At 49.8% G+C, this 24578-nt stretch overlaps 2 protein-coding genes across 6 annotated transcripts; both read right to left on the bottom strand.

Annotated features, from left to right (window-relative positions):
- Positions 1 to 85: 85 nt before the first annotated feature.
- On the bottom strand, positions 86 to 8686 carry SSTR3 (somatostatin receptor 3). 4 transcript variants are annotated; one of them, XM_010410549.3, is made up of 2 exons: positions 5570 to 8686; positions 86 to 2672 (listed from the first exon to the last, which is right to left on the bottom strand). In XM_010410549.3, the coding sequence occupies exon 2, from the start codon at positions 2609 to 2611 to the stop codon at positions 1406 to 1408; it is 1206 nt and encodes a 401-aa protein (XP_010408851.1). In that variant the 5' UTR covers positions 2612 to 2672; positions 5570 to 8686; the 3' UTR covers positions 86 to 1405. The 4 variants fall into 4 exon arrangements, with proteins under 4 accessions (XP_010408851.1, XP_019148280.1, XP_010408848.1 ...); XM_019292735.3 differs by having other exon boundaries at positions 86 to 4864; positions 5750 to 8686; XM_010410546.3 differs by having other exon boundaries at positions 5750 to 8686.
- A 100-nt stretch (positions 8687 to 8786) lies between these two features.
- On the bottom strand, positions 8787 to 17324 carry RAC2 (Rac family small GTPase 2). 2 transcript variants are annotated; one of them, XM_010410550.3, is made up of 7 exons: positions 17133 to 17324; positions 14115 to 14186; positions 12813 to 12930; positions 11327 to 11389; positions 10794 to 10953; positions 9783 to 9917; positions 8787 to 9050 (listed from the first exon to the last, which is right to left on the bottom strand). In XM_010410550.3, exons 1-6 carry the CDS (start codon positions 17165 to 17167, stop codon positions 9787 to 9789), a joined length of 579 nt encoding a protein of 192 aa, XP_010408852.1. In that variant the 5' UTR covers positions 17168 to 17324; the 3' UTR covers positions 8787 to 9050; positions 9783 to 9786. The 2 variants fall into 2 exon arrangements, with proteins under 2 accessions (XP_010408852.1, XP_019148282.1); XM_019292737.2 differs by lacking the exon at positions 8787 to 9050 and adding an exon at positions 9078 to 9289.
- Between the last annotated feature and the right edge of the window lie 7254 nt (positions 17325 to 24578).

Raw genomic sequence — 24578 nt, 5'->3', positions numbered from 1 at the left:
CAGAAGTTGGCTCAACTCAAAGACATGGTGTAATCTCAGCCAAACCTATAGCACCCCCTCTCCTAAACACACAGAACGATTTTGCCCACCTGGCCTTCTAAGCCCAAAGGCTTTTTGTTTATTTACAGTAAAGCTTAAGGAGAGGAAAAGAAATGCTGCCTCCGACTCATGTCTCACTGTCTTCTTCTGTACCCTTGTTACACCTCCCACCAGGGTGCAGAGGCACCAGGAACACCCTGAAGAAGGCAAGGTGAAGGAAAGAAATGTTCCATTTTTAACTCCCAGGTAAGTCTTGTCATTCTGCCCAGAGTCCATAAGAGCCCTGAAAAGAAAGAAGATGTTTTGAGCAGTCAGTGGTCTCCAGCCATGACCAGCATGGGCAGGAAATTTGTCCCAAGACTTTTTGAAGAACTACAGAAGGGCCAGCCACGCATGCAACTGGCTGGTATGTCTTTGCTGCAGACATTTCTCCTTCCTGTTCATCTTTTAAGGTAAACCTCTTCTCATGTTTATAAGGAGGTTATTCAAGGCACTGGGTTGCCTACACGTGGCATATGGCATTTGGGGACTTCCTGGAGGTGCCACCATCAGATGGCAGCCTATGCTCTCCACAGCTGGGTCATCTAAGGGCAGATCATCCGTCTAGGGCTGACCTTGCTCTCTCTGTACTGTCAGTGCCCATCACCTCTTCAGCTCTCCCTAAATGCAGTCTGCTCTTCACCTGGTGTTGCCAGATAAAAAATCATTTGCTCCTGGTGGCTAACACAATGTTTATTCTTCAAGAGCCACTGGCCTATGAACTGCACAATTCTTATTCTGTAGGAAGAAGAACTGGAAAGCAACCAGCCCAGCTGTGCCAACTTTTACCAGTTCACCAAGCAGTCAGGTATGACTTTGGAGTCACCAACCACAGGGGACCACCAAAAAGACTCCCAGGACAGAAGAACATATGTGTAAAGGAGAGGGAAATTATGTTAATGATTTCAGGGAAATGATTACCATATGTATGTTTATTCTGGGAAAATGAATGAGCATATATGTAAAATATAGTATATAAATGGGAGCTTTTTCTGTACTCAGCATGCATGATATTTTGGAGGAGATATCCCCTCATGCATCCAGCCAAATAAAGAATGCCTGCTTCTTAACGCTACATTAGTGTTAAGGAGGTTTTATTTTTACCAGTTTCTGGTAACACTGGTACTACACAAACCTCAGGTGTCTTTTCCAAAGCCAAGAACAACGCCTTGCTTTTCCCACAAGATCGTGGAGCCCTATTGATCTTTAAGCAGACTCCTGGACTTTAATATTCCCTTGTATCCCTGTCTCCCATTGCCTTTGAAAGCAGAGAAGGTGAAGGGGATCCCATGTCCCAGTGTCTCTTTCCCCTGCACCAGCCCTTTCATCATAAATAACTGACATGCAACTTGTTGCTCTTTTCGCATCCCGCAGGCTCCTCAGGGAGCGGTTTTTGCTCATTGCTTTTTCCTTCTCCACTGCTTAGAGGACACTCCTGCCTGTCATTTCCATTCTGGGTGATCTTGCTGATCTCACCCTCTTCCCTTTCATCATCAATCTTCTCTGGGGGGCATGCTGGCACCTCCTGGCTCTGGACTCGGCGGGACGGCCTGAAGATGGCCCTGCGGAAGCCCTGCTTGAAGCGGTAGGAGAGGAAGCCATAGATGATGGGATTGGCGCAGCTGTTGGCATACGGCAGCACCACCACGAGGAAGTAGACTCCAAAGAGGGATGGCTCCTCTGGTAGTGGGCAGACAACATTGATTATGTTGAGGACGTAGAAGGGGAGCCAGCAAAGGACGAAGACAGCCACCACAGTCACCACCATGCGGGTCACTCTGCGCTCTGAAAGCTTGTGCTTGGAGGACAGAGCCCTCACCCGCCTGCCAGAGGAGCGAACCTTCACAACGATCAGGAGATAGCAGAGACAAATCACCAGCAGTGGTCCGAAGAAGCCCAGGGTAGCAGTGTAGACGATGAAGCCAGCTCTCCACACCGAGGCAGGCTCTGGCCACTGGATGTGGCATGTACTCATCCCTAAAGGGACATCTGAGAAGACAACCACGGGCAGCACCACTATGGAAGACAGCACCCACACGGTTGCACTGACGGCCTTGGCCACCCGTGCTGTCCTCCATTTGGAGGACTTCCCTGGGTGGACCACAGCCAGGTAGCGGTCAACGCTCATCACTGTCAGGCAGAAGATGCTGGTGAACTGGTTGATGGCATCCACGGCCATCACCAGGCGGCACATGAAAGAACCAAATGGCCAGTAGGACAGGGCATTTTGCGCAGCCAGGAATGGCAGGCCCAGCATGAAGAGCTCATCAGCCAGGGCCAGGTTCAAGATGTAGACATTGGTCACCGACTCGCTCACGGAGTGCCGCAGGACCACATAAATGACCAGCGAATTCCCAGCCAGCCCCACCACACAGACAATGAGGTAGACCACGGGGATGAGGACACCGCTGACAACTACACCAGGGCTGACGGTGGAGGAGCTGTTGGGGGTGGTGAAGCCTGTCCAGCTACTGGAGGCATTCCCCTCCTCCGACACTGCCGGCGTGGGGAGGCTAAAAGCAGAGGTGTCCATAGCAGAGGCAGGGAAGAGGGCAGGGGGCAGTGTCCTTGCAGGATCAGTTAGCAATCTGGAGCTGAGAGGAGGAGAAAAAAAAGATTGATATTGGGGACATGACAGCTGAAAAAGCCACAGGTAAAATCACCACATTAACTGTGTGTTAGGTATGGGCAGGCATGGGGATTCAAGGGGAGATTGTGGACAGTAATGGATGCTGGAAAATCTAGGACAATATCAAACCCATCTAGTCCTGCAAGGCACAGTGAAGATAGAGGGACAAACAGGGAGATGGTTCAATGTGGGCCTCTCCTCTAGGGAAAGATCCTCTGGAGAAAGAACAACAGACTAGGATAAGGACGGGGAAAGTTTTCATTGCTAATGGATCAAATACCGAGGACATGGTCACCAGGGGCCTGGTTCCTATTTGTGAGTGGCAGGTGCTTTACAAACAAAAGAGGGAAAAGCATACAGTGACAAAGTGCCTTTCTGACTCTGACTTTCCTATTCTCTTGAGTATTTATTCTCCTGCTTGCTGAAGTTCTTTTTGGACTGGCCATGTTATTGTTAGCCCTATAGCAGAAAGAAAAGTGCTTTCAATCCAAGCAGAGGGGCTGAGCTCAGCACCTGAGCTGAAGGGCAGTTGGTTTGTGTTATGCCAGTTTGAGAGTAAAGGAAAGATTATTTTGGATACACCAAGAAGGATCAGTCCAGATCCCTCTTATCTCTTTTTTTCTTGTTCTCCCTGCCATTCTGTCCCTCTCCTTCTGCACCCTGCAACACACTGCTGAAGGTAGAGGCTCTGCCTGCCCCACCTGTTTGCAACACCAAAGCAGTGTTCCAGCCTTCCTAATCTGAGGTGCCCAATTGCTTGTCACGTCAGGGTTTGGCATGGAAACAGCACTTGGCTCACTCAGACAGAGCCTTGAGCAAACAAGCTCTCCTTTCACCACCAGCTTGCTGCTGATACGGGGTCAGGAGCTGCAGGGAGAGGACAGTTAAGGGACGGACGTGCCTTTTGTCAGGGCTCCATATGTGAAATACAGAGCCCAGCACATACTATGGACCAGAGACACCCTGGAAAACCTAATGCAGGGGGGATTTGTGTTTCTTTCAGGATTATTCCAGATCTGGAAAACTTTTCTGGATGTGTGGACCGACAGGGCCATCCTGCTGATGAATTAGGTCCTTGGAAGGGAGAATGACTTGGTGGAAGTGAATGGGGACTCTGAGGCTCGCCTTTACTAATCTCAACAAATCTCTTAGGGCTCTGAAGCTCCTTTTCTATTGAATTAAAACTGGGGATGTCAAAGGAAAGGACTCCCAACCTTAACTACTTTCAGGATGCCAGAAACACTCCAGAGACTTTTCTCCCAGGTGATTCTCTGTAGCATCACAACTTTCTTCACAAATGTCTAATATTACAGTGTTTGGGAGTTTTTTTTGTTTGGTTGGGGTTTTGTTATTTGTTTGTTTGTTTGTTTTGTAGACATCATTCCAAGTTCTGGAAACCCTAGGGGAGACCTGAGCTTCAGATGGAGTTCTTGGACACCAGACAGGCAAACCCAACAGACTTGACAGATATATCAAATTTTATGCTGAAGGAACCTCATCTGATAGGCCCCATAAAAACACAGTTGAGCAACTATGTCTTAAGGCCATTTCTACAGGCTATTGTATAAGTGTTTCTTGATTTAGAGCATTTGAGCTTTGAAGGATTGGGATTGTTTAGATTTTCTTAATTTTCAGGTGCCTTGGGCTGTGACACACTGTCCTGATAGAAGCCCATCTCTTGGGGTCCTGCAGCACTGGGTTGTCCTACACATCATGACTGGCTGCAACGAATAAGCAGAGTAGGAAGTGATTTGAAGCTCTAAGTTCAAGGATCTTTCCTCTGATATTTTTTCCAATTCTGTTCTAGTGACATGAATCACTTGTTGGAGAAAAGAGGAGGGCAATGGCTGCTCTAGGGACAAAGATCCCTACAAAAGGTGGCAGAGGCCAGAGCAGCATGTTCGTAAAAGGGTGATCCTCTAAAAGGTGAAGACATAGATGGGAATCCCTTTGGATGTTCCTCCTGCATGCAAAGGAATTTAAAGAAAAAAAAGGCCAAATATTTGGAGCCTTACAAATATCAAATATGGGTGGAGATACTCCTGCTGGGGCTGAAAAGCATTTGGAGAAGCGTCTGGGGTCCACACCTCAAAGCCGGTTGTTCAGGCTGTTGTTTAGCAATACAGTAAATCCAGCTCCAGGGTAGCTTCAGAAGCCCTATCAAAAATATTAAGGCATGCAACAAAAAGCATGGATTTCCTATAAATTCATTTTCCTGCTCAGGCAGCTGCAGGGGAAAGTCTTGATCTTTAAGCAGGTGTGGTCTGTTGCTGCCATTATAACTTTGTCAAGTACCATGTACCAGCTCAAATGCCATGTCACACATTTTGGCTATTTTGGCAGAAAAAACACTGGACATCAGTGCTTCATCTAGTTTGGATCCACTCTGCTGGTTGCTTTGGCAGCACATGCATGGGTAGGAGTTGGTGAGCAACCCTGGCCTCAGACTGATGGTGTGTTTGCATCCACTTGGATCTGTTCCTGATGTGGACAGCACCTGTTGCAAGAGGCTTGGGATCCTCTAACAGGTGCTACCAGAAAATGCCTGGTTCATGCAGCTGGAGAGCAGGAAGAAGGCAGAGAGGTAGGAAGAGATGGGAAATTGGCACTACTGCTTTCCTTAGGGAAAAAAATATAAATAAATAAATAAAAATATATATATATATATATATATATATTTCTGCTTTGAATGAGAGGAGGAGGTGGATGCTGAAAGCTGAGCCCAGACCTGGTAACAAACCATGAATAGCAGCTGGGAGGGATAACACAGCCAAATAATCTGCAGCCCCTCATGACCCCCCTCCCTTCCTGTCCCCCGTGTTTCCCAGGGCCCTGCTCCAGCTCAGGACTCTCCCGTCTCACCTCGGGGTTGAGCTCTCTCGCAGGGACCAGGCTGGACTGGTAGAGTTGGAGGGTCGGGAGCGGGGGGGGGTGGGGATGGTCGGCAGGTCTTCTTCTCTGGAACTGCAGACTTAACTTCTGCATGGACTCATGCCCGCGGGAGACATCTGGGAAGAGCGGGCAGAGCCGCCGGGTACTTACATGTCGTCGGGATGTACATTTTCCTCCGCTTCACCGGGAGAATCCGTGTCATGCTTTTCCCCTTCCCCTTTCCTAAACGCGACAGAGCGAAGCGCTCCCGGAGGGAGCGAGCCTCGCCGAGCGCTACCGGAGGCGCGGGTCCTTCTTCCCAGACTTGCCCATCGCCCCCGCCGTGCCTGGCGTGGGAAGGGGCCACGGGGCGGCCGGGGGGATGCGCGGCCCCTCAGCCCCACGCAGCCCCCGCCATCGGCGGGGCTCGGGCAGAGGGAGCGGAGCGCCGGTACCGGGGGACGGGCGCCGGCAGCCAATGGGCGCCACGCACGGAAACACCGGCAGGAGAAGGAGGAGAAGGAGGGGATGGACGACAGGGCAGGAGAACGAAGAAGAGCGGGGGGAGATATCGGGATGGAGAATAAAAGGGGGAGAGGGAGGCGCAAGCAGATGGGCAGAGGGATAAGGGGAGCGCAGAAGAGGGGAGGATGAAGGAATGAGGAGTGCGATAAAAGAAGCTGAAGACAGTGGAGGGAAGAGGGAGAGGAAGAAAAGAGGGATGCAGAGAGCAGCTGTGAGGTGGTAGAGTGGGCGGAGGGGGCGACTCGGCTCGGCTCCCCTGGGCGGGCACCCAGGAGACCGGGCCCCTGTTCCAAGGGTCATGCAGGCAAGACTGGTGCTGCTGGGAGCAGCAGGAACACAGCAAAACCTTCTGGCTGGCAGGGTGCTCAGAAATCCGCGTGGATGTTGAGCACACAAACCCTTCTCCCTTCTGTTCTGCCCTATGAGCACCTCCAGATGGATGGAGATACGGGCAGATGGGCAGATAGTCTGTTTCAACTCCTTCCCCTCCCTGGCTCCACACACGATCTCTTGTCTTTTGCACCTTCATTGGGAAAATGTTGCAGTTTAACAGCCCCAAACTGTCCTGGCAGATTTCATCTGTGCTGGAAGGCATAGGCCCAAGAAGAAACGGATCTAAGAGAGAAATTAATCTCCTTTGTGCAAGCAGTTCTTCCAGGAAGGACATGAGGATTTCCCCATCCCATTCCCAGCACAAAGGGCTTCCCTTTCATCCTCACCCCCTTTCCTGCCCTGCAGCCAACATCAGTGACTCCTTGTGCTGTGCATCACCCAGTTCTTGACATTTGGCAATGTTATTGTGAGCATTTAAGCCCCTGGGGCAAATTCCAGCTTTAACAAAAGAAGAAAGTATCTCTTAGAGCACAACATAGCCAGGGTCTAAAATCTGGCATTCCAAACCTACTTGGGCAACTTCATGTGCAGCCAGTGCTGCTCAAAGGTGAGCTGATGAAGGCAGTACAGGACTTCAAAGCTGTCAGGCCTCTTTAGGCTAGAACTTGGCCACAATGCTGTCTGGAGACACACAAGAGAGAGTGGGCCTCATTGGGGAAGGAATGGCACGGGTAGCACACAGAGGTTTTTCTTTACCATGGCAGGGCAGGTGTCTGTAGCACCATGCAGAAGCCCCTGAGCTCGTTTTTTAGAAGGAACAGAGCCACACAACAGCAGAGTTCTACCCAGGCCTGCTAACCCTTGCAGGACTTGTTAGCATAAGCACAGTCATAGGATCACAAATTCCAGGTCTCCAGATCACTTCCTCAGTGCTCTGAGTTGTGTGCCCCATTCTCTGCCTCAGCTCCAGTGGGGGGTTGTGCTTAGATTGTGTTGGGAGAAGAGCTCAGCCTGTGCACCTCCACAGGTAGCCAGGTACATGAATTTTGTTTCACACACATGGTAGGCATTGCTGTACGTGATAGGGGATGGGGCAGACTGAAAAGGTAAAAGCCAACGCTTGAAAACTGGAGAGATGTAATAAACCGCTGGGAAGAGATAGTTTTGAGTCATGCTTAGGATGTTTAAAGGAGGTTAGATCCCATTTTCAAGTGCTTTCACAGGCATATGCCCACACCAGAGGCTTCATTTTTGCTCTTCTGGGCTTAGGTTGACATAATTTACATTACCTTTGGGTGGGCCCTGGGCAATTAATCCAGCAGCCCACGTGCAGTGCAGGTATTTGTGGAACTCCCTGCCACAGGATGCCCGCCAGGGTTGCTCTGAACTCTATCAGTAGATAATGAGTCACATCACTGAATGAACTGCCTTATTCAGAGCTGACCATGAATTGAAATTGCAGGAGTTTCCCTGGCAGCAGGGTACCTCGGGGGCTTCACTGTGGCTGGTTGTACCTGGCATTACCAACGCACCTCCTCAGTGCAGGAAGCAGCCTTTGAAGCTCTGAAGTGTTGCTGCATCTGGGAGCAGCAATCTGGCTCAACTCCATGGTTTCTCTGTGCCCTCCTAGGACTGCAGGATTTTGCAGTGCCAATCATCACACCCCGAGCCCTCCTCTCTCCTGCAAGTAGTGGCAGTAGCAACCAGCCTGTAACACTTACTCTCAAGTCCCTGCAATGCATCAGGAAAGCAGGTGCTCACAGCTGCCAGATCCATAGCACCGCTGGGACCACTCTCTTCAGCTTAATTTTAGAGTCTTGGAGGCAGTTTGTCCGGACTGGTGACTCATTCCTCCCTCTTTAATTTTTTCCCTGCTCTCCCCCTTCCTATTCTCACTCCGCCTGTGTCTGGCAGTGTGAGTGAGTGCCAGAGCTTAGGAGGATTAATCAGCAATGTGAAAGGATGTCCCCAGCAACCTGCAGGGGCAGTCCCCACGGAGAGGTGTCTGGGTCCAGGTGTCCGCTCCCAAAGCCTGCATCCCATCCTCTGTGTGGCGCGGAGGGGAGACAACTTTTCCTTTGAACATGTGGAGACTGAGAAGAGGAAAGGCAAAAGGAATGCAGGGGGCTCAGCTGGGAACTTAGCAGGATGAACTTAGAACTTGGAGGATGAATCAGGCCTGGTCTCATCATCCTACAGCAGCTGGGGCTCACCAGGCTCCGTGTGGAGCTGCCTGTGTTATCACTGCTGAATGAGGAGCACAGCAGGGAGGTGCCTCCAGCCCCGCCATCCCACTGCTCACGGCCTCAGGGCTGTGTTCCCCTGAGGTGCAACACATCATGGACATGACAAGAATGTACAGTCTGTTTATTGGGTGTTATTCACTACGTTGTAACCTCAGGGGCCCGGGAGGAAGGGAAGGGGCAGGTGGGCAGGCGAGGTGAGAGCAGGGACGTTGTGCAAACAGACAAACCAGTGCTACAGACCCACAGCAGTCTTTCAAGCTGGCAGAAGTAAAAAGCAATGACCGCCCCAAGGTGCTGAGCTCTGGGTTGCTGGAGCCTTCACTCTCCTGTGTGCTGGGCAGCACCTGGCATCAGGACAAGGCCGGGATCTATAGCCAAAAACAGGACAGACCTCATAATACCAGCTCAACTACTTTCCTGCTCTCCCTCCCTCTGCTCTGGTGATGGTGGGTGTCCAAAGGGACAGGGTCCAAACTAGCAAGCTCTCACTCTTCTCTCTCATCAGGATGTGACCAGCTTTGCCTCTTGTCCTGAAGCCTGTCTCCTCCCTCTGCTGCTTTGTACTGACACGGAGGCAGGTAGGGACAATAGGAGAAGTAAAGGAGTCCTGGAGGAGAAGATGCCGCTTGCCAGTGATCAATACAAAAAACCCCTTGAGGTGAGCAGGGCTTGGTAAGAGGAAGGGCTGCTGGGCAACTGCCATGAATAAGGAACAGCTTTATTTTCTATAGGCAAATTCTACGGCTTCATAGCTCTCAGAGCAGGTCATCCCCAGAGCAGCCTGGATGTAGTTCCCTCTGCGGCAGAAGTTGACAGACAGTTCTTCTCTTTGAGGGCACATGTGCAAAATCCTAGGCTGCCCCACATCAAGAGATGGGAACAAACTTGCCCACAGGCAAGCAGTAAGGAGGGGGAAGTTGATCCTGGGTTTATCATACCATGTCCTGTCCTTTTCCCAAGCAGGGTGTGCTGTCTCCCTCTCTCTCTTTGAAGGTGACCCATTCCAACAGGCTCACCAGGAACACAGTGGCCCTGACAATCTGGGTTCAGGAGCAGGAAAGCACCACTGGTGTCATCCCAGGGATCCCTGTCAGACTTACTTGCTCAGAGGAGGCTGCATGCCCGTTTCTTTGTCCGGGTGGGCTGCGGGCACAGGACTGCTCGGATGGCCTCGTCAAACACCGTCTTGAGGCCGCGCTGCGTCAAAGCCGAGCACTCGAGGTATTTCACAGAGTCTGTCAGGAGGAAAGCAGGTGTTGCAATGGGGGGTAGGCAGTGGGGATACCCAGGTTTCTGCTCCTTGTGCTAGAAAGCAAGGCCTGGCTCTTGCCTGAGCTGAATAAATGCATCTCAGGTGATCAAAGACATTACACGTTGTCAGGACACATTTCACTCACTCAGACAGTCTTGACTTCAGGGCAAAGCTTGCCAGCTGCACTAGACCAAGGTTTGCCTGATGGCTACCCATGTAGCCACAGCAGAGCCATTGTGTGAGGATGACCATGTCATCCTGGCCAGACACTCCCTCTGCTGAACTCCTTCTTGAAGACTCCCTCAAGCTGTGTTTCTCACCCTCTCTCCTACATCTGTGTGCCACATCTGAGAAGATCTGAATAGTGGGGTGAGACACCCATACCTGGGATTGCACGTATAAGCCCCAGCAGACAGGGGCAGGGACAGGAAACTGCAGTTGCAACGCTTCCTGACAGAGGTTAAAAACCTCTCTTCTGCCTCTCTCCGGATATGGAGGAGTGGCCTCTGCCCACAGCGCAGCTGTGGCTTTCACAGAAGAAATATTGTCCCAGATAGAAGTAGCAGAGTAACAGGGGAGGAGAATGTGAAAGCATGTAGTTGTGTGTGTATGTGAAGGATGGCGACCAGAGAGAGGCACAAAACAGAGGGCTGAGGGGTTCAGTCTTCCTCAAGGAGCAGATCTCCTTCCTGAGTCTCCTGAAGTGCCTTTTGTCCCATGACCCTGGATGTGTCTCCTCGTGTCCCTCGGGGATACCACTATGAGATACCTCTACAAAAGCCTCGTTAAATTGAGGGGAAGCCCTTTTCTTCGGCCTCTCTCCTTTCGGTAGGTCCAAGATGATTCCCCAAACACATACCTATTTCTTTGGCCAGAGCAAGACCCTGAGGATATGTTATGGGGGATAGCTTCTTCTCCTTCAGCTTCTCAATGGTGTCCTTGTCATCACGGAGATCCAGCTTTGTGCCCACGAGGATGATGGGAGTGTTTGGGCAGTGGTGCCGCACCTCGGGGAACCACTAGCAATGGAGCAAAATGGCAAAGATGTGAGAAGAAGACACACATATGGACATGCACATGGGAAAACAAAGAGGCACTCCTGAAAAAAATGTCAGCAAGGTAGCTAACAGCCTGTCCTTCCTAATATAAGTCTGTGATCTGACAGCACAATAGCCCAGCAAGTTGAATTAGGCCCATTAGTAGAGTTGGCCACCTTCTTTGAAATGAACCAGAAAAGGCATCTGAAGGAGGCTTCCGACTAACAGAAAAGACATATGACCTCCTGAACCTAGATGTCCTAGTGGTAGTCTCCACCCATAGTCACTGTTCTTGCAAGACCAGCACCAGTCGCAGCCCCCTCATTCCCTGGTGGACCAGAATACCCTGTCTCACCTTAGCACGGACGTTTTCGTAAGATGCTGGGCTGACGAGGGAGAAGCAGATCAGGAAGACATCCTGTAGGCATACAACCATGGTGCAGAGTTAGGATGAGATGGCATGATGAAGCGGAGGGGGAGGGAAGGTCTGTGTGGGCAACAACCTCCCTCTGCAGCAGAGGGCTGTGCTTGGGAAAGCTCTCTCTATAATACAAAAGTCCTGACTGCTGCTTCTTGCCTCTGGTGGAGAGAAGGATCTCTGCTCCCCTGAGTCATTGTAACCATAGCCACCATTATCAGAAGAGCCAAATGGTCAGCTCTGAGGATGGGGTTTTTGCGGTTTGCACACTCATCCTCATGGGAAATGGCCTGACAGCTTCCTGCTCGTTCTTCACGGAACACCAGAGAGCTTTCAGGCCAAAGTAATTTTGCCCACAGTTGAGACAGACCTAGTTTCAGCCCAAAAAGCACACCTGCAGGACTCAAAGGAGGTAGAGTTTCGGCTCTCCAGGTAAGCGATTCTCCGGGGCATGGCAGAATTCAAATTTCCTTTAAAACCAGACCAAACCAAACCAATACCAGCTCATCAAGGTTATATCTATTTCCTCCAGCTTCACCTAGCTGGAGCAGTGGTGCCAGACCCAGCCTATCCATTTCCATACTTCTACAACTATCAGAGACAAAAACCTTGGAGAAACATTCCTCCACCTATCCTTGGGAAATGTCCCAGGGTGGATGCAAGCATCTTGTTGAGAAATAGACCTGCTTGCACTGACTGCAGGCAAAAACACCTTATACCAGGTGTCTGATTTTTAGGTGGCTGAACCTAGCCCAAACAAGTAACTTCTAATCAATTCCTAAGCTTTTTGATTGCAGTGGCAACCTTCAGACCAATGTCTGATGCAGCAAGGTCTTTCTGAGCTTGCCAAAAGACTGCTTGAAACAACATTCTCCAGGGAAGGTGATCCTTAGACCCTGAAATCACTCTGTCAGTGTGGTGAAAAACTGGTGAACACAGTATCTGAGGCACCCGTTTGTTCTGCTAGAGGCACCAGCAGATCAAACACATGCCCACACATCAGATCTCTTTTAAAAGGCAGAAGTCAGAAGAGTGGGATTCACAGAAATGTGGCAAGCTCCTGCCTCTTAAATTCCATGAACCACCTTAACTTTACAAAAGGAAGGTTTTCTACCAGGGCTGTGTAAGGCATCTGCCCCACAAAAAGTCAGTGTCAGCTGGTCTCAAAAGTGCCTTTGAATGTTTCGTTCTCTTGCTCAGTTATACCAGTAATGGGAGTTCAGATAAAGGCTCCAAAATATCCTTAGATGTCTTTTAACTTTCGGGTTTCAAGGCAGTTGCATATCACCAGAGATATTCTCAGAAAAAGGCAGAGCGACAGTAACAATCCTGTCACTGTTTCAAGGCACATGTTGAGTTTTGCAGTGAGGGGTGGAGGTGTAGCCGAGGGAGGAGGGCAGGAGGGACATGGAGTGTGACCCACCGTCTGCGGGTAAGAGAGTGGCCTCAGCCTGTCATAATCCTCTTGTCCAGCAGTATCCCAAAGTCCCAGATTTACAGGCTTGCTGTCAACCATCACGTTGGCAGAATAGTTATCAAACCTGAAATTCAGAGACATAGGCCATGGTTCAAACAGGAGAAGAGGGAGGCCTTCCAGTAGTGTAGGTGCATCCAGGAGCAAAGAGTGGGGATTCCTCTTCTCTCCTCACCTGGGTGACACTGGTTTTCTGTGAACCTCCACCTTATGGAATTCCCACTCAGCATCAACCTCCTCCCCATCATTCAGCTATCCTGGACAGGTGCCTGGCTGCAGCTCCACCTTTGATACCTTGCATGCAGGTCCACAAACTCTTTTCTTTTCCCATTTTTTTCCCAACATCCTTCCCACAACTGCATCTGCTCTAGAGCCAAGCCCCTGTCTTTCTTCTGTGTTCTAAGACTTAGTTTTATTCTTAGAAGTGAAGAAGAATCCATGTCTCTCTAGTTTGCTTCACTCCTCAACAGCCCTGCTGGAACTGAGGACAATGTGTGTCCCCTTGCTCTTTGACAACTCGGCTTGAAATATTTTAGGACAACTGTCAGGATTGCATGCTTAGGAGCAAAGTTTTGATAGAAAAAAAGGGTATCAAGACAATAGAGAAGTTCCTACCCTCATCCTAGAAAATTTTATTTCCTGGTCCTTCTGGTACTTTTTTCCCAGACTAAGGGAAACCAGTGATAGGGAGGGACCAACACAAAGGTCTTGTGAATGTGTTCATGGCATATGCACGTTAGAAGGGACACAATTCAGCAGTGGACTTGGCAGTGCTAGGTTAGTGGTAGGCTAGGCTAATGATCCCAGAGATCTTTTCCAACCAATTCTACAATTCTGCTCCATGCAGAATCTATGACTGCTCCAATAACAGCAAGTGTCTTGGACAAGGAAGGAAGTGGGGTCCCATGTCTATCCACCTGCCTTCTCTTGGGTCCGACCCAGTTGTTGTAGCCTAGTGCCTGTTTGTCTTGGCTGGCAGGATCTCACCTGCTACTTGTACACTTAACAAGCTGATAGACCTTGGGTTGGCTTGAGTCTTTCAAATGTCCTATTTATACCAGGGTTTTACAAGGTTGCTTCTGGTGAAAGGTGACAGATCCAAACTTAGAGACTCCTTCATTGGTTTGGCTGACCTTCCTCTGCTTGGCATGGAAATTGTGACCCGTGGAGTGCACAAGGGGTCACTGCACCTCTTTGCAACCTGTTTTCATGCCTCCCACCCGCTCCAGGACCTGTTTATGCATTACTCACACAGTGGGGATGTATTCTCCTGGGAAGGCATTGGTGGTATAGCTGATAAGGAGACAGGTTTTTCCCACAGCCCTGGAAGAGAAAGAAAACAATAGCAGGAATTCATGGCAGTGCAGGCAGTCTTGCTAGGGTGAGATGGAGATGGGGCAATCCTTCCACACCTCTAACCTAGCCCTATCAGTAAACCCCTGAAAGCAGAAACACATTCACAGGACCAGAGAGTGCATAACCACAGGTTAGAAAGCTGGCAGGAAGAAAGACAGGATGTCACCCAGAAATGTTTGTTGTCTTTGAGCGCTAAGGCTTGTTTTTACGGTCTAGTACAGAGATCACTCAGCTAAAACGCATCCACTCTGCGATGGAGGTGGGAGCCCATGTTGCAGTGCATGCTGTAGGCTCGCAGCCAGGACAGGTGCGTTGCCTCGGTGTGCCATGACAAAGCTGCCATGCCAGCTTCAGCACTCAAGTACAGGCACTCCCACCTGCTTTTCAGGTGCTGTGGCCAGGGACTGGTAGCAGCTTTTCCTGACTTACCCAGTCTTTCCCATCTACAGTAAGCTGCAGCAACACCTGCACAGAGAGCTGTAAGGAGCCAAAAAGGTGCCTGCCCCCATGGCAGATGGAGGCTGCTGGTGGTGTTTCTGATCTAGAAGCTGGTCCTTTCTCTCCCCTCAGTCTCCTACACACACATGCTGCAGCAGGGTGGAGAGCAAGGCAGCAGCACAGTCCAGACTGGGTGAGAGCACTGGTGGGATAAGGAGCAATAAGGCTGTCGTGTGGGGGAAGGTGTTGTGGGCAAGGTGAAGCCTGTGCTGAGGGAAAGAAGCACTTCTTTCCCTCACCACAGAAGGTGGTTAGAAGAAAATAAAGCAGCCAAGACAGGTGTTGGGAAGAAAATCCTTCTCCTGCTGGGATGCTGTTCCTCAGGTTTGTGTGGCCTGGGAAAGCTTGGCCATGTTTCAGTTACAGAACACAGGAAATGTCTCAGCTAGCACAGCCCAGGATGAGGGAGAGGTCTTTCCTGGGCAAAGGCTGGAATTCTGCTGCTGGGGACACTCAAACCACCTCAGCCATACCTGCAAAGTCCCCTGCCCCAGGGCTGCAGCTCTGCCTTTTTGTGTGCCCTTGACAGGCACCTGGTCACAAGGCAGCTGCCTCTGTCACTGGACTGTGCGGCAGCTGAGGAGGAAGCGGAGCTCTTCGGCGTGCTCTGACATTTGTTTCTTACTCCTGCCACCCCCCTTTCTTAGATCCTCCTCTCTCCGTCCCTGCTCTTTCCCCAGGTCCCTTGCTTCCTTCTTATCCTAGAGCTACTGAGGGAGGTGAAGCCCTACAGGAAATGCCTCAGATCTATGGGCCTGCGAGTGGATCAGTTGTGGAAGAGGGGGACATTCTGAACTGGTGTGGTTGAACAGAGAGGTGCACAAATGGTCAGTGAAGGGGTGAAGGTTACAACACAGAGCTGAGGTTAGTGGCACCTGCAGGCTCCTGTGATTGAACCCAGGGCATGTTAAGAGGTCAGTGATGCATGATGGAGGGGCTGTGGGGGCACAGCAGCTATGGGACAACATGTGAGCTGAGTGAGAGGAGAAGGTCCTGTGGTTGTTAGGGTTGAACCAAGAGGGTAACATTGCTGGCATGGCTGGGAGGGAGGTGAGGGGTGGGGAACCAAGAGCTCAGAGCAGTGGGGGCTGTGTGGCAAGATGGTGAGAGCTGTACAGAAGTGCAGTGTACAGAGAAGCAAAATGACGAGGCAGAAGACATTTAAGAGGAATTGAGGTCCTAGGGGTTGAGAGCAGAGCATGTGGTGGGGTTAACCATCATATGAGGTGGATGCTGCCTTGAGGGAAGGCTACAGAGTTGGTGCTATGTGCGAGGGGCAAACTGGGGGGTGGGGAATTGGGTAACAGATAAATGCCCAGTGGAGTTGTTCATCCAGCTCCAGCTTAAAACCTTCAGGGGACTTTTCTTACAGGTTAGTTTTTATTTGGTGTTCCGTCTTTCCTTGTCCCTCCTCCCCATCCCCTTGCCCCAGCCCCTGAGAACATGTCCGACACGTACTGTTTTGTGTGCAGACATCTTCTTTCCCAGGCCAGTTCTAAAGGAGGAAGTGACTGTGGGGAGCAGCACTGCTGTAAATGTCTCTTCATCTGCCACCTTACAGCTGCCCCAGATAATAGTCTGGCCAGCTTCTAGGTAGAAAGGAATCAAGCTATTCCATTCCAAGCACAGACTCTCCTCCTTCCCTCCCTTGCGTTTACTCATCCCACAGGGCAACAAGTCGCTCTGTCTGCTCCATCCCTCCTGCCCCAAGCAGTGATGACTGCTTAACTCACTGATGGCTTGGATCAGGCCATTTCCAGGAATCAGGGGACATGGGCAGAGAAGCCACCATGTTGTGAAGGCAAGGTTTTGTTACCTCCCACTCCCGAAGTGCCCTATACTTGTGCCTATCCCAGTGGAAAGAGCTGCTTCTCCATGTGCCCACAGAGGCCCCCTTGCCAACAATCTCCACCACACTCCAATACAGAGATAACCTGCTAAGAAAAGCTGAACATAGAGATCCTGATAGACATCCTGCCAGGACCAGAGTGTCATGCCCTCTCCCAGTCATTCCCAGTGAGCAGATGGCTTTCAAGGAGCCATTCACCTGCAGGGGAGCACTTGTACCTCATGGGTTTTAAATCTAACTGCTCCTGCCTACGAGCTGAATCTGGCAGGAACACCATCACCTCCTGTGCGTGGGACAGACCTGCTCCACTTTCCATGGATGAAGATGGAAATGTAGATGGATGATCTGCATTTCCATGCAGATGCCCTGCAAAATGCCCTCTTCGTGCTCCCCAGAGGAATGTCCCCTGCCCTGGGGAGAGAGGAGGGAGCATGTCTGCAGTAGTAGCAAGCCTGCAGAAGGTCAGAAGCAAAGCCAGGGAAGTTTCACCAAGCAGCCACTTTTTTCATGCCCCTGGTCACAGCCTGTCCCGCCCCGCACCCGCAGCAGACCCGCAGGGTACGTACCCGTCTCCCACCACGACACACTTGATGGCTTGCATGGCTCTGGACCCGTGGCTGAGGACGGAGCCCGAGGCAAAGGGAAGTCAGGCCAAGGCAAACAGCAGGGAGGGATGGGCAAATGTGGGTACCAGAACAGCAGATTGCAAGGAGGGAGGAAGTGGAAGAGGGAACTTCACTCGACGATCACCCTCCGGTCCCTCCGCCCCTCCACCGCAGCGGCAGCTCTGTGGCCGAGGCCGTTGCTGAAGGCGGAGCTGGCGTGACTTCTTGGTGGGGATGATGGCTGCTGTAATATTTCTTGTTCTCCCTGTGTGTCTCACCCACTCCCATTCCACCTCATCCAAATGAACAGCGGGGGGGGGCACCAAACTGATTTTCCAGGGGAGCTGAATAAGGGTTAGAAAGCGGGGTGAGAATGTGGAAGGGTGGATTTTCTCCTCCCTCCTTTATCATCCAAGCTTTGGAGGAGGAGTAAGCAGGGAAGGGAATCTGAAGTGGGAGTAGTGGGGTGGTGAGGGACAGTGAAGGTTTTTCAGGTCCTCCTAGTGCCCCTAAGTGTCAAGGGTGAAACATCACAAGGAACAATACTGTGAAGGCTGAACAAGGAAGTCACGCAGCCTCTCGAAAGCAGCTGCCACCCAATGGCTGCTCTATCCCTCCCCTCCTGTGGGGATAAGGTACTGCTGCACTTCCTCCCCTGCCCAGATTACTGCTACAAGAAAGTGCTGTGTGAACCTATGCGCTCACCATGAAGGTGAACAAATGCATCAAGGGGTGCAATGAACTGTTTTCTCTCTCGTTACGGTACCATGAGAGCCAGGACTGGATGAGAGAAGCCCCTGCAAACCAGTCTCTTCCTATCCAACCTCTCCACTAGTTCTGTGCAAAAGTGGCCAGTGGGAGCTGCTGCCAAACTTCTTATATCTTAGAATCATAGAATAGTTTGGATTGGAAGGGACCTTTAAAGGCCATCTGGTCACATTCCTTGCAATGAGCAGGGACATCTTCAACAGGTTTGCTCAGACCCCATCCAACGTGACCTTCAATGTTTCCAGAGATGGGGCATCCGCCACTTCTCTGGGCAACTTGTTCCAGTGTTTTACCACCCTCATCATAAATAACTTCTTTCTTATATATAGTCTGAATCTACCCTCTTTTAGTTTAAAACTATAGCCCCCCCTTGTCCTGTCACTACAGGCCCTACTAAAAAGCCTGTCCTTGTTCTTTCTTATAGGTCCCCTTAATGTATTGAAAGGCTGCAGTAAGGTCTCTCCAGAGCCTTCTCTTCTTCAGGCTGAACTACTCCAACTCTCTCAGGCAGTCCTCACTGGCCTCAGAAAATAAAAGATTTTTAGAGCTAAGCACTAAGAAGAAGGAAGCAATTACCCTAAAAAAGAAGAGACAAGAGCAGAATGATCCTGAGAAGCTTTACTCCTTCCTTTCCATTATCGAAATGAGGGTTCGCCTCCTCTTCCTTCCTTCTCCTCCCATGCAACATTAAGCCTTGAAAAGAGTGTATGTGTGCACATGCTCCAGCCTGAACTGGTGAGTGGATGGGCAGGAGATGGGTTTTATAGAAGATGGGATATGGTGGCACAGAACTAATTAAGAAGTTCCAGGTTTTTTCAGGAGGCCAGTTAGAGCAAGAACAGTGGGTTTGCAGCAGGGATGTTCCTGAAGGAAGGAACTCTGAGTAAAATGTTTCTCCAAAGGCTGATGACCTCTGTGCTGCTGCAGCCACAGGAGGCTGTTGCAACTGACCTGCTCTGGAGGAGAGCGCTCCCAGCTGTCACTCAGCTACAACCCAGAAACCTTCAGCCGTGGAATGTTTCCAAGTCTTGCCACTATTTCGGAAGCACAGAGTGACCAGCTGTACGAGGTGTTCCCTCTGTGGGTGGTAGGGAAAGGGGAGGAAGGAAACCCACTGCCACCTCTGCAAGTGAGAGCAGGAATGGGACACACGAATACAGGTCAGAGAAGGACATAAGAGAGAGGGACAAAGGCTTTTACAGAGGGCAGCTGGAAAGGACAGGCAGGCACAGAATAGAGTGGGCCAGGAGATAAGAACTCAGCTAGAAGAGAAGGCAGGTGTATCAGGCCCTAGAGAATGCTGCTGGCGGATGGAGAAAAACCATTCTGACTCCCTGGGCACATCAAGAGCTCTCTATGGGAGACATCTGGGTGACAAGTGAGGGCTGAGGGAGCTGGAGCTGGTAGAGCCAACGAAGATTCAGAGAAATCTAGGTTGGGCAGGCAGCCTGGGACAGGCAAGCAGGGATTTAACCCCTTTTTGGGCATTGTTGAAACTGCATTGGGAATCAGCTTCTCCAAAGGAACATTTCAGTTTTCGCCATATGTTTTCTCTGAGGGTTTCCAATAACTCTTATGTGTCTGGGGAGAAGCAGGTTGGAAAAAGAGAGTGAACATCTGGAGTGAGAAGGATGGGGACTGAGCGGGAAAGAGCTGGGGAGAGCTGGAGTATACATTGAGTCTTAGCTGGGAGGGAGTAATATGGGGATGCTAGGGACAGGATTCAAGCTAAGGGTGACTGGATGGAAGACCAACCAGTGGCATAGTAGGACCTGGTGGCAGGCACGAACGAGGACCACTGACCTGCTGAACACCTGAACACCGGTGTTTACTTTTGTCCTCAAAGTCTGGCATATGGACTTGTGGGACTGGCAGTGTGGAAGAGACTGGAGAAGAAGAAGACCAGTTAATTGGTTAGGGAAGAGAGATTGTTGTGGAAACCCACGTTCAGGTGAGCCCTATGTAAAAGGCACTGTAATTCTGCATGTCCAACAATGAGCTGTGAAGTCCTGGCAAGAGCCCATTTCTGGGCAAATTACTTTTGGAGGATAATTCCCTGCAGCTGCAATGGACAGCCAGTTCCTGTCCAGTCAGAGGTCCGTGCTGTGAATCTATAAACATCCTTCCTCCACCAGTGCCTCTGTAGAGGGACAACAGGGATCTACATAAAAGCTTTCAGGATATTTCTTTCCATCATATTTAAATGGGATTAAATGGGATTATTTAAAAATGGGATATTACACTCAAATAACACATACAGTAATCACTCTAAGAACAACTGGCACCTGCTGCATTAAAACCTTTCATTTGTTCACGCTGCAGGAAAAGGAAGGAACCTGCAGGAAATAGGCCCATAAACCTGGACTGAGCACATACAGATGTGTTGCTGCTGCTCTGATGTCCTCTCACACCACCAAGAGGTGCTCTTGACACAAGTTTCCTTCTTCATGAGCAGCAGGGCACACGTCTGGGGTTTCTTGTTCCCTTTGCGGAGTTTGAGGGACATGCTAATGGGAATTAATTGCTCAGTGAGACACTTTTGTTCTGGGAGGCTTTCAGGGTCCTGAGCTGGATCACCTCAGAGCAGCCTGGATGTGCTGGGCTTGCATGGCACCCATGTGAGACTGCAGCCCAGGGAGGAAATGCATGATGCTGTTTTCCCCCACAAGGACCCAAAGCAGTGAGGACCACCTATCTCTCCCTCTCTTTCTGTGGTGTTCTACCCCCTCAAAGATGATGGAAAAAAGGTAAGGAGGCTCTTTCAGAAATGACATTTGCACATCACAGCCATGTACAGGAGGGCAGGAGCTGAGCAGGAGGCTTGTCCTTCAGCACAGGCAGAATAGCAGGGAGGATTCTTTCATGGAGGCAGCACAAGGCTCATCTCTTTGCACGCACAGGACATAGTCACAGCATGTCTTCTCACTACCTTGAGTCCTGATAGGATTTATTTGATGTGACCTCTCTCTCAGGCAGTTCTGAGTGGCCATGAGAACTTTTCTCTGTGCACTGGGTGCCCACCAGGGTAAACATTAATTTGCTTCAGCCTGACTGGGCTGCAAACTCTCCCCACTTCCTATATTCCCCTTTTGCACCTTCCCACTTCCCCTTTGACACAGCTTCATACCATCTGTCTCCTGCTTTTAGTTCTTGCTTTGCTGCTTCTCTTTTCCAAAATTCCCACTCCTCCCCGTTGCTGCTTCCCCTCCCGCCTTCACGGCTGTGGTTTCTCAGACTGCCACAGTTGCTTGAAAAGCCTGTCCTGACTTCAGAGCTCAGATCATAACTGAAGTGGGCAATGATGTTCTGCAGTCCCTCTTAGAGAGGCTGTGGAGTTGTTTCGTACAGGGTCTGTTTTCTGATGTGGCCCTCCTCTCCAGCCTAAATTTGTTCAATCAAACAGAAGCTTAGAAAAAGAATGACGTTTCCAATCCAGCCTCACTGAACACAAACTACCTACATTTACATCCATCATAAGCAACTCAACTTGCAAAAGGTGCTTACTACTGCAGTCAGGGGCAGGTGGTCCGTTCCTGACACCTTGTGTCATGGATGCTTCTCTGTCTTTGGAGCGTGGCTGCTCTCAGCCTTTCCACTTCGGGCCAAAACAGCAGGTCCATTGCCATCTTCCTACCTGGAGCACTGAAAGAGATTCACCTCCTCCTCCTCCTCTTCTCCATTATGGATGTGGGTAAGCAGAAGAGCATGGCGCAAACCTTTGGGCTTCAGGCTCTTTGGGATGGTTGTTTCACATGTGCACTTCCCTCAGTCGAGAAATTGTTCACAGACACTAAATCATACCGGGTTTTCGTGGCTTGCCCTTATCTGGTTCTCTGTACTTCTGCAGGTCCCCAAGGATGCTGATATGGGTTTCCATTCCCAGAGATATTTTATTCTCAGGCAGTGACAACCACCATCTCGGTGATACCAGTCTGCCACTTTATTGGCAATAAATACAGATCAATATCTGACTGTGCATTCTTTCCCACAAGGTGCTTAGACAGTTGAACAACATTTTTCACCTGCCTGTTGTAGAAGGGAGGTAACAGGGACTAGAGATTATATGTGTGAACTCAAACTTGAGTGTCAGCTGCATGACTTGACTCCCCTGCCTGCTAGCACTTTTATACGTTATCAGATGTTAGATATACTGTGTTTCGTAAATACACATCTAATACATATCTTTGCTTGTAAGAGATGATGTCTTCTAGGAAGGCTGCACCAGGGAAGTGAAAAGAGCTGTTTAGAGTACTAAGGAAATCTATAGCTACTCTGTTTTATAAGACTAATATTTCCTGAACTACCAAAGTAAAATCTTGTGCTTCCCTTCTACCATTTTATTTCAAAGACATAAAGCTTCAATCTTGCTGCACTTTCAAGCCTAACAAAAAAATCCCTCTGGCTCTTCATTCAAGTTTATCAGACTCTAAGTGGCCCTTCTGTAATTTTTATAAGAGGGTTTCTTCTTGCCTATGGCCTTTTATAATTGCCATCTTTCTACCTTTAAAATAGACTCCAGTCCCTAAGCCCAACCTGAATGGCAGCCTAAGCCTCCTGGAGGGGCTATTGTATTTGAACAGATCTGTACTTTGTCGCTCTGTGGAGACTTGTGGGAATACAGTTGATATGTTCAGCACAGAGAAATACATGGCACTTTGTCCCTGTCTTTATCCCCTTGAAAGTAGTAGGAAATATTTATATTTCCTTTCTATTTACACAATTATTTTAAGTCTGTACCAAGCAATGGGAAAGTGCACCCACATTATTGCTTTGATATTTTCCATCGTGACCACCAGAACAACAGTTATTTCCAGCTCAAATTTAAGTTTTTGTATGCAGTCAGGGAGCATCTGGGGAGAAAAACTGGTCCCTGGCACAGGAGGCACAGGGACTAATGCCTGGAGTATTGATCTGCAGCAGTCTGCCTAATCTGCCCATGCTTGATGAGGTGAGCATGCTGGACCAGCCTGGATGCCCCCACTGCACACACACTGGCCTTGCTGATGACACCTGTGGGAGAACCCACAGGCTCTGAGCCATTGGCTGTGGGCAGCTCTGACCACACTGTACAGCATTTAAACCTCAGCTCCCCTAGGATATATTTGATGATTCTATATCCCTAGGGCATGATTAATTTTCATTTGTCCTTCCCTTCCCTTCCCTTCCCTTCCCTTCCCTTCCCTTCCCTTCCCTTCCCTTCCCTTCCCTTCCCTTCCCTTCCCTTCCCTTCCCTTCCCTTCCCTTCCCTTCCCTTCCCTTCCCTTCCCTTCCCTTCCCTTCCCTTCCCTTCCCTTCCCTTCCCTTCCCTTCCCTTCCCTTCTCCCTCATTCTCTCTGTCACTGTTTTTCTTTGGATGCTGTCCCCCTACCTTTTTTACTTGAAATAATCGAAGTTCTGTTCTGTAGTCCATTCACGGTCTTTTGATGCCATGACCACAGAACATGTGACACCTTAAGGGCATTTTCTGACACACTGCTGGCTGGGGTAGTATTGGTATCCATCTGAGTTGACTACAGGTCCATGTTGCCTGTCTGGGATGCTCAAGCAGACTGACTCCTCATCTGGTTCTAGGTTTCCTCAAGAGAGGAACTGGTTGTTTTGCTCCAGGGTAAGCCTAAAACTGAAGTAGTTTGTCCACCATCTGAATTGGTGGAGGACTAGGGACCTGGACAGGGAGACATCCTTACCCTGCACTTTGGAAAGAATGGGAGATGCTCCAGGGTTCGTTTAGTTATATGATCCTATCTGCTGTGTACCCTCACGAGGAAACATCTCAGGGGTGCTTTGCTTTCACATGACACAGACTCATGCAGTTTTTTATCAGTGCATTTCCCATTCAGACTCCTCTGGCTGAAATAACTGAAAGCATTTAAAGTGCATCAAGTGTCACAAGCAAGGCTAGCAGAACCAGAGGTATGCAAGTAGTGGAGGTGATCATTGAACTGAAAGAGTAACAAGGTCTCAAAACAGGGCATTCAGGCATTCCAACAGACAGGCAGGAAAAGCTTTGGAACGAAACATCACGGAGCTAAAAGATGAAGGAAGTATGCAGGAGAGACACAGGGCCAGGTTTTGTACTCTGTTGGAGTGGCTGACAGTACTTCTGCAGTGTACAGAGGTGTCCATTTTGGCGTTTGCAGGTCTTTGTGGTTTGTCCTGCTCACACACACGTGTGTAAGGGCAGCCCTGATCAAGCTGCCTGTATGTCTCCTACCTTTGAGACAGGCAAGAGCACACCTTCAAGGGAGTACTTTAGGTTGACATGTCTGCTTGATGTCAGCTGCAATACTGCTGAAACTATTTTTTGTAGAAAAGAGTGATGGAAGGAAGGACTGGAGGTGACACACCAGAACCAGCTCCAGTGAAGAAACTGGGGGCTCTGGGCCAGACTGTGGAGCAGTGAATTCTCCTCCTATGTGGCCCAGAATCTCAAGACAGAAATTTAGTTTACAAAGGGTAGGTTTTTGAAAATTTGTGACCCAAATGCAGGCCTCTGATAGCTTTTAGGTGTGGACATTGTGTGTAATGAAGAATGTGGACAGACATGGGTGTAAGAGTTTGAAATCAGTTCGCATTCATGTAGCTCACTCTCTTATCCTTTTTTTTTTTACTCCCAGGTAAGTGTCTAGCTGCTTCTTT

This window comes from Corvus cornix, chromosome 1A, assembly GCF_000738735.6.
Source record: "Corvus cornix cornix isolate S_Up_H32 chromosome 1A, ASM73873v5, whole genome shotgun sequence".
In the NCBI taxonomy this organism is placed as follows: Eukaryota; Metazoa; Chordata; class Aves; order Passeriformes; family Corvidae; genus Corvus; species Corvus cornix.
The sequence above is the reverse complement of the archived record's forward strand: the minus strand, read 5'-3'. Positions and strand labels throughout refer to the sequence as shown.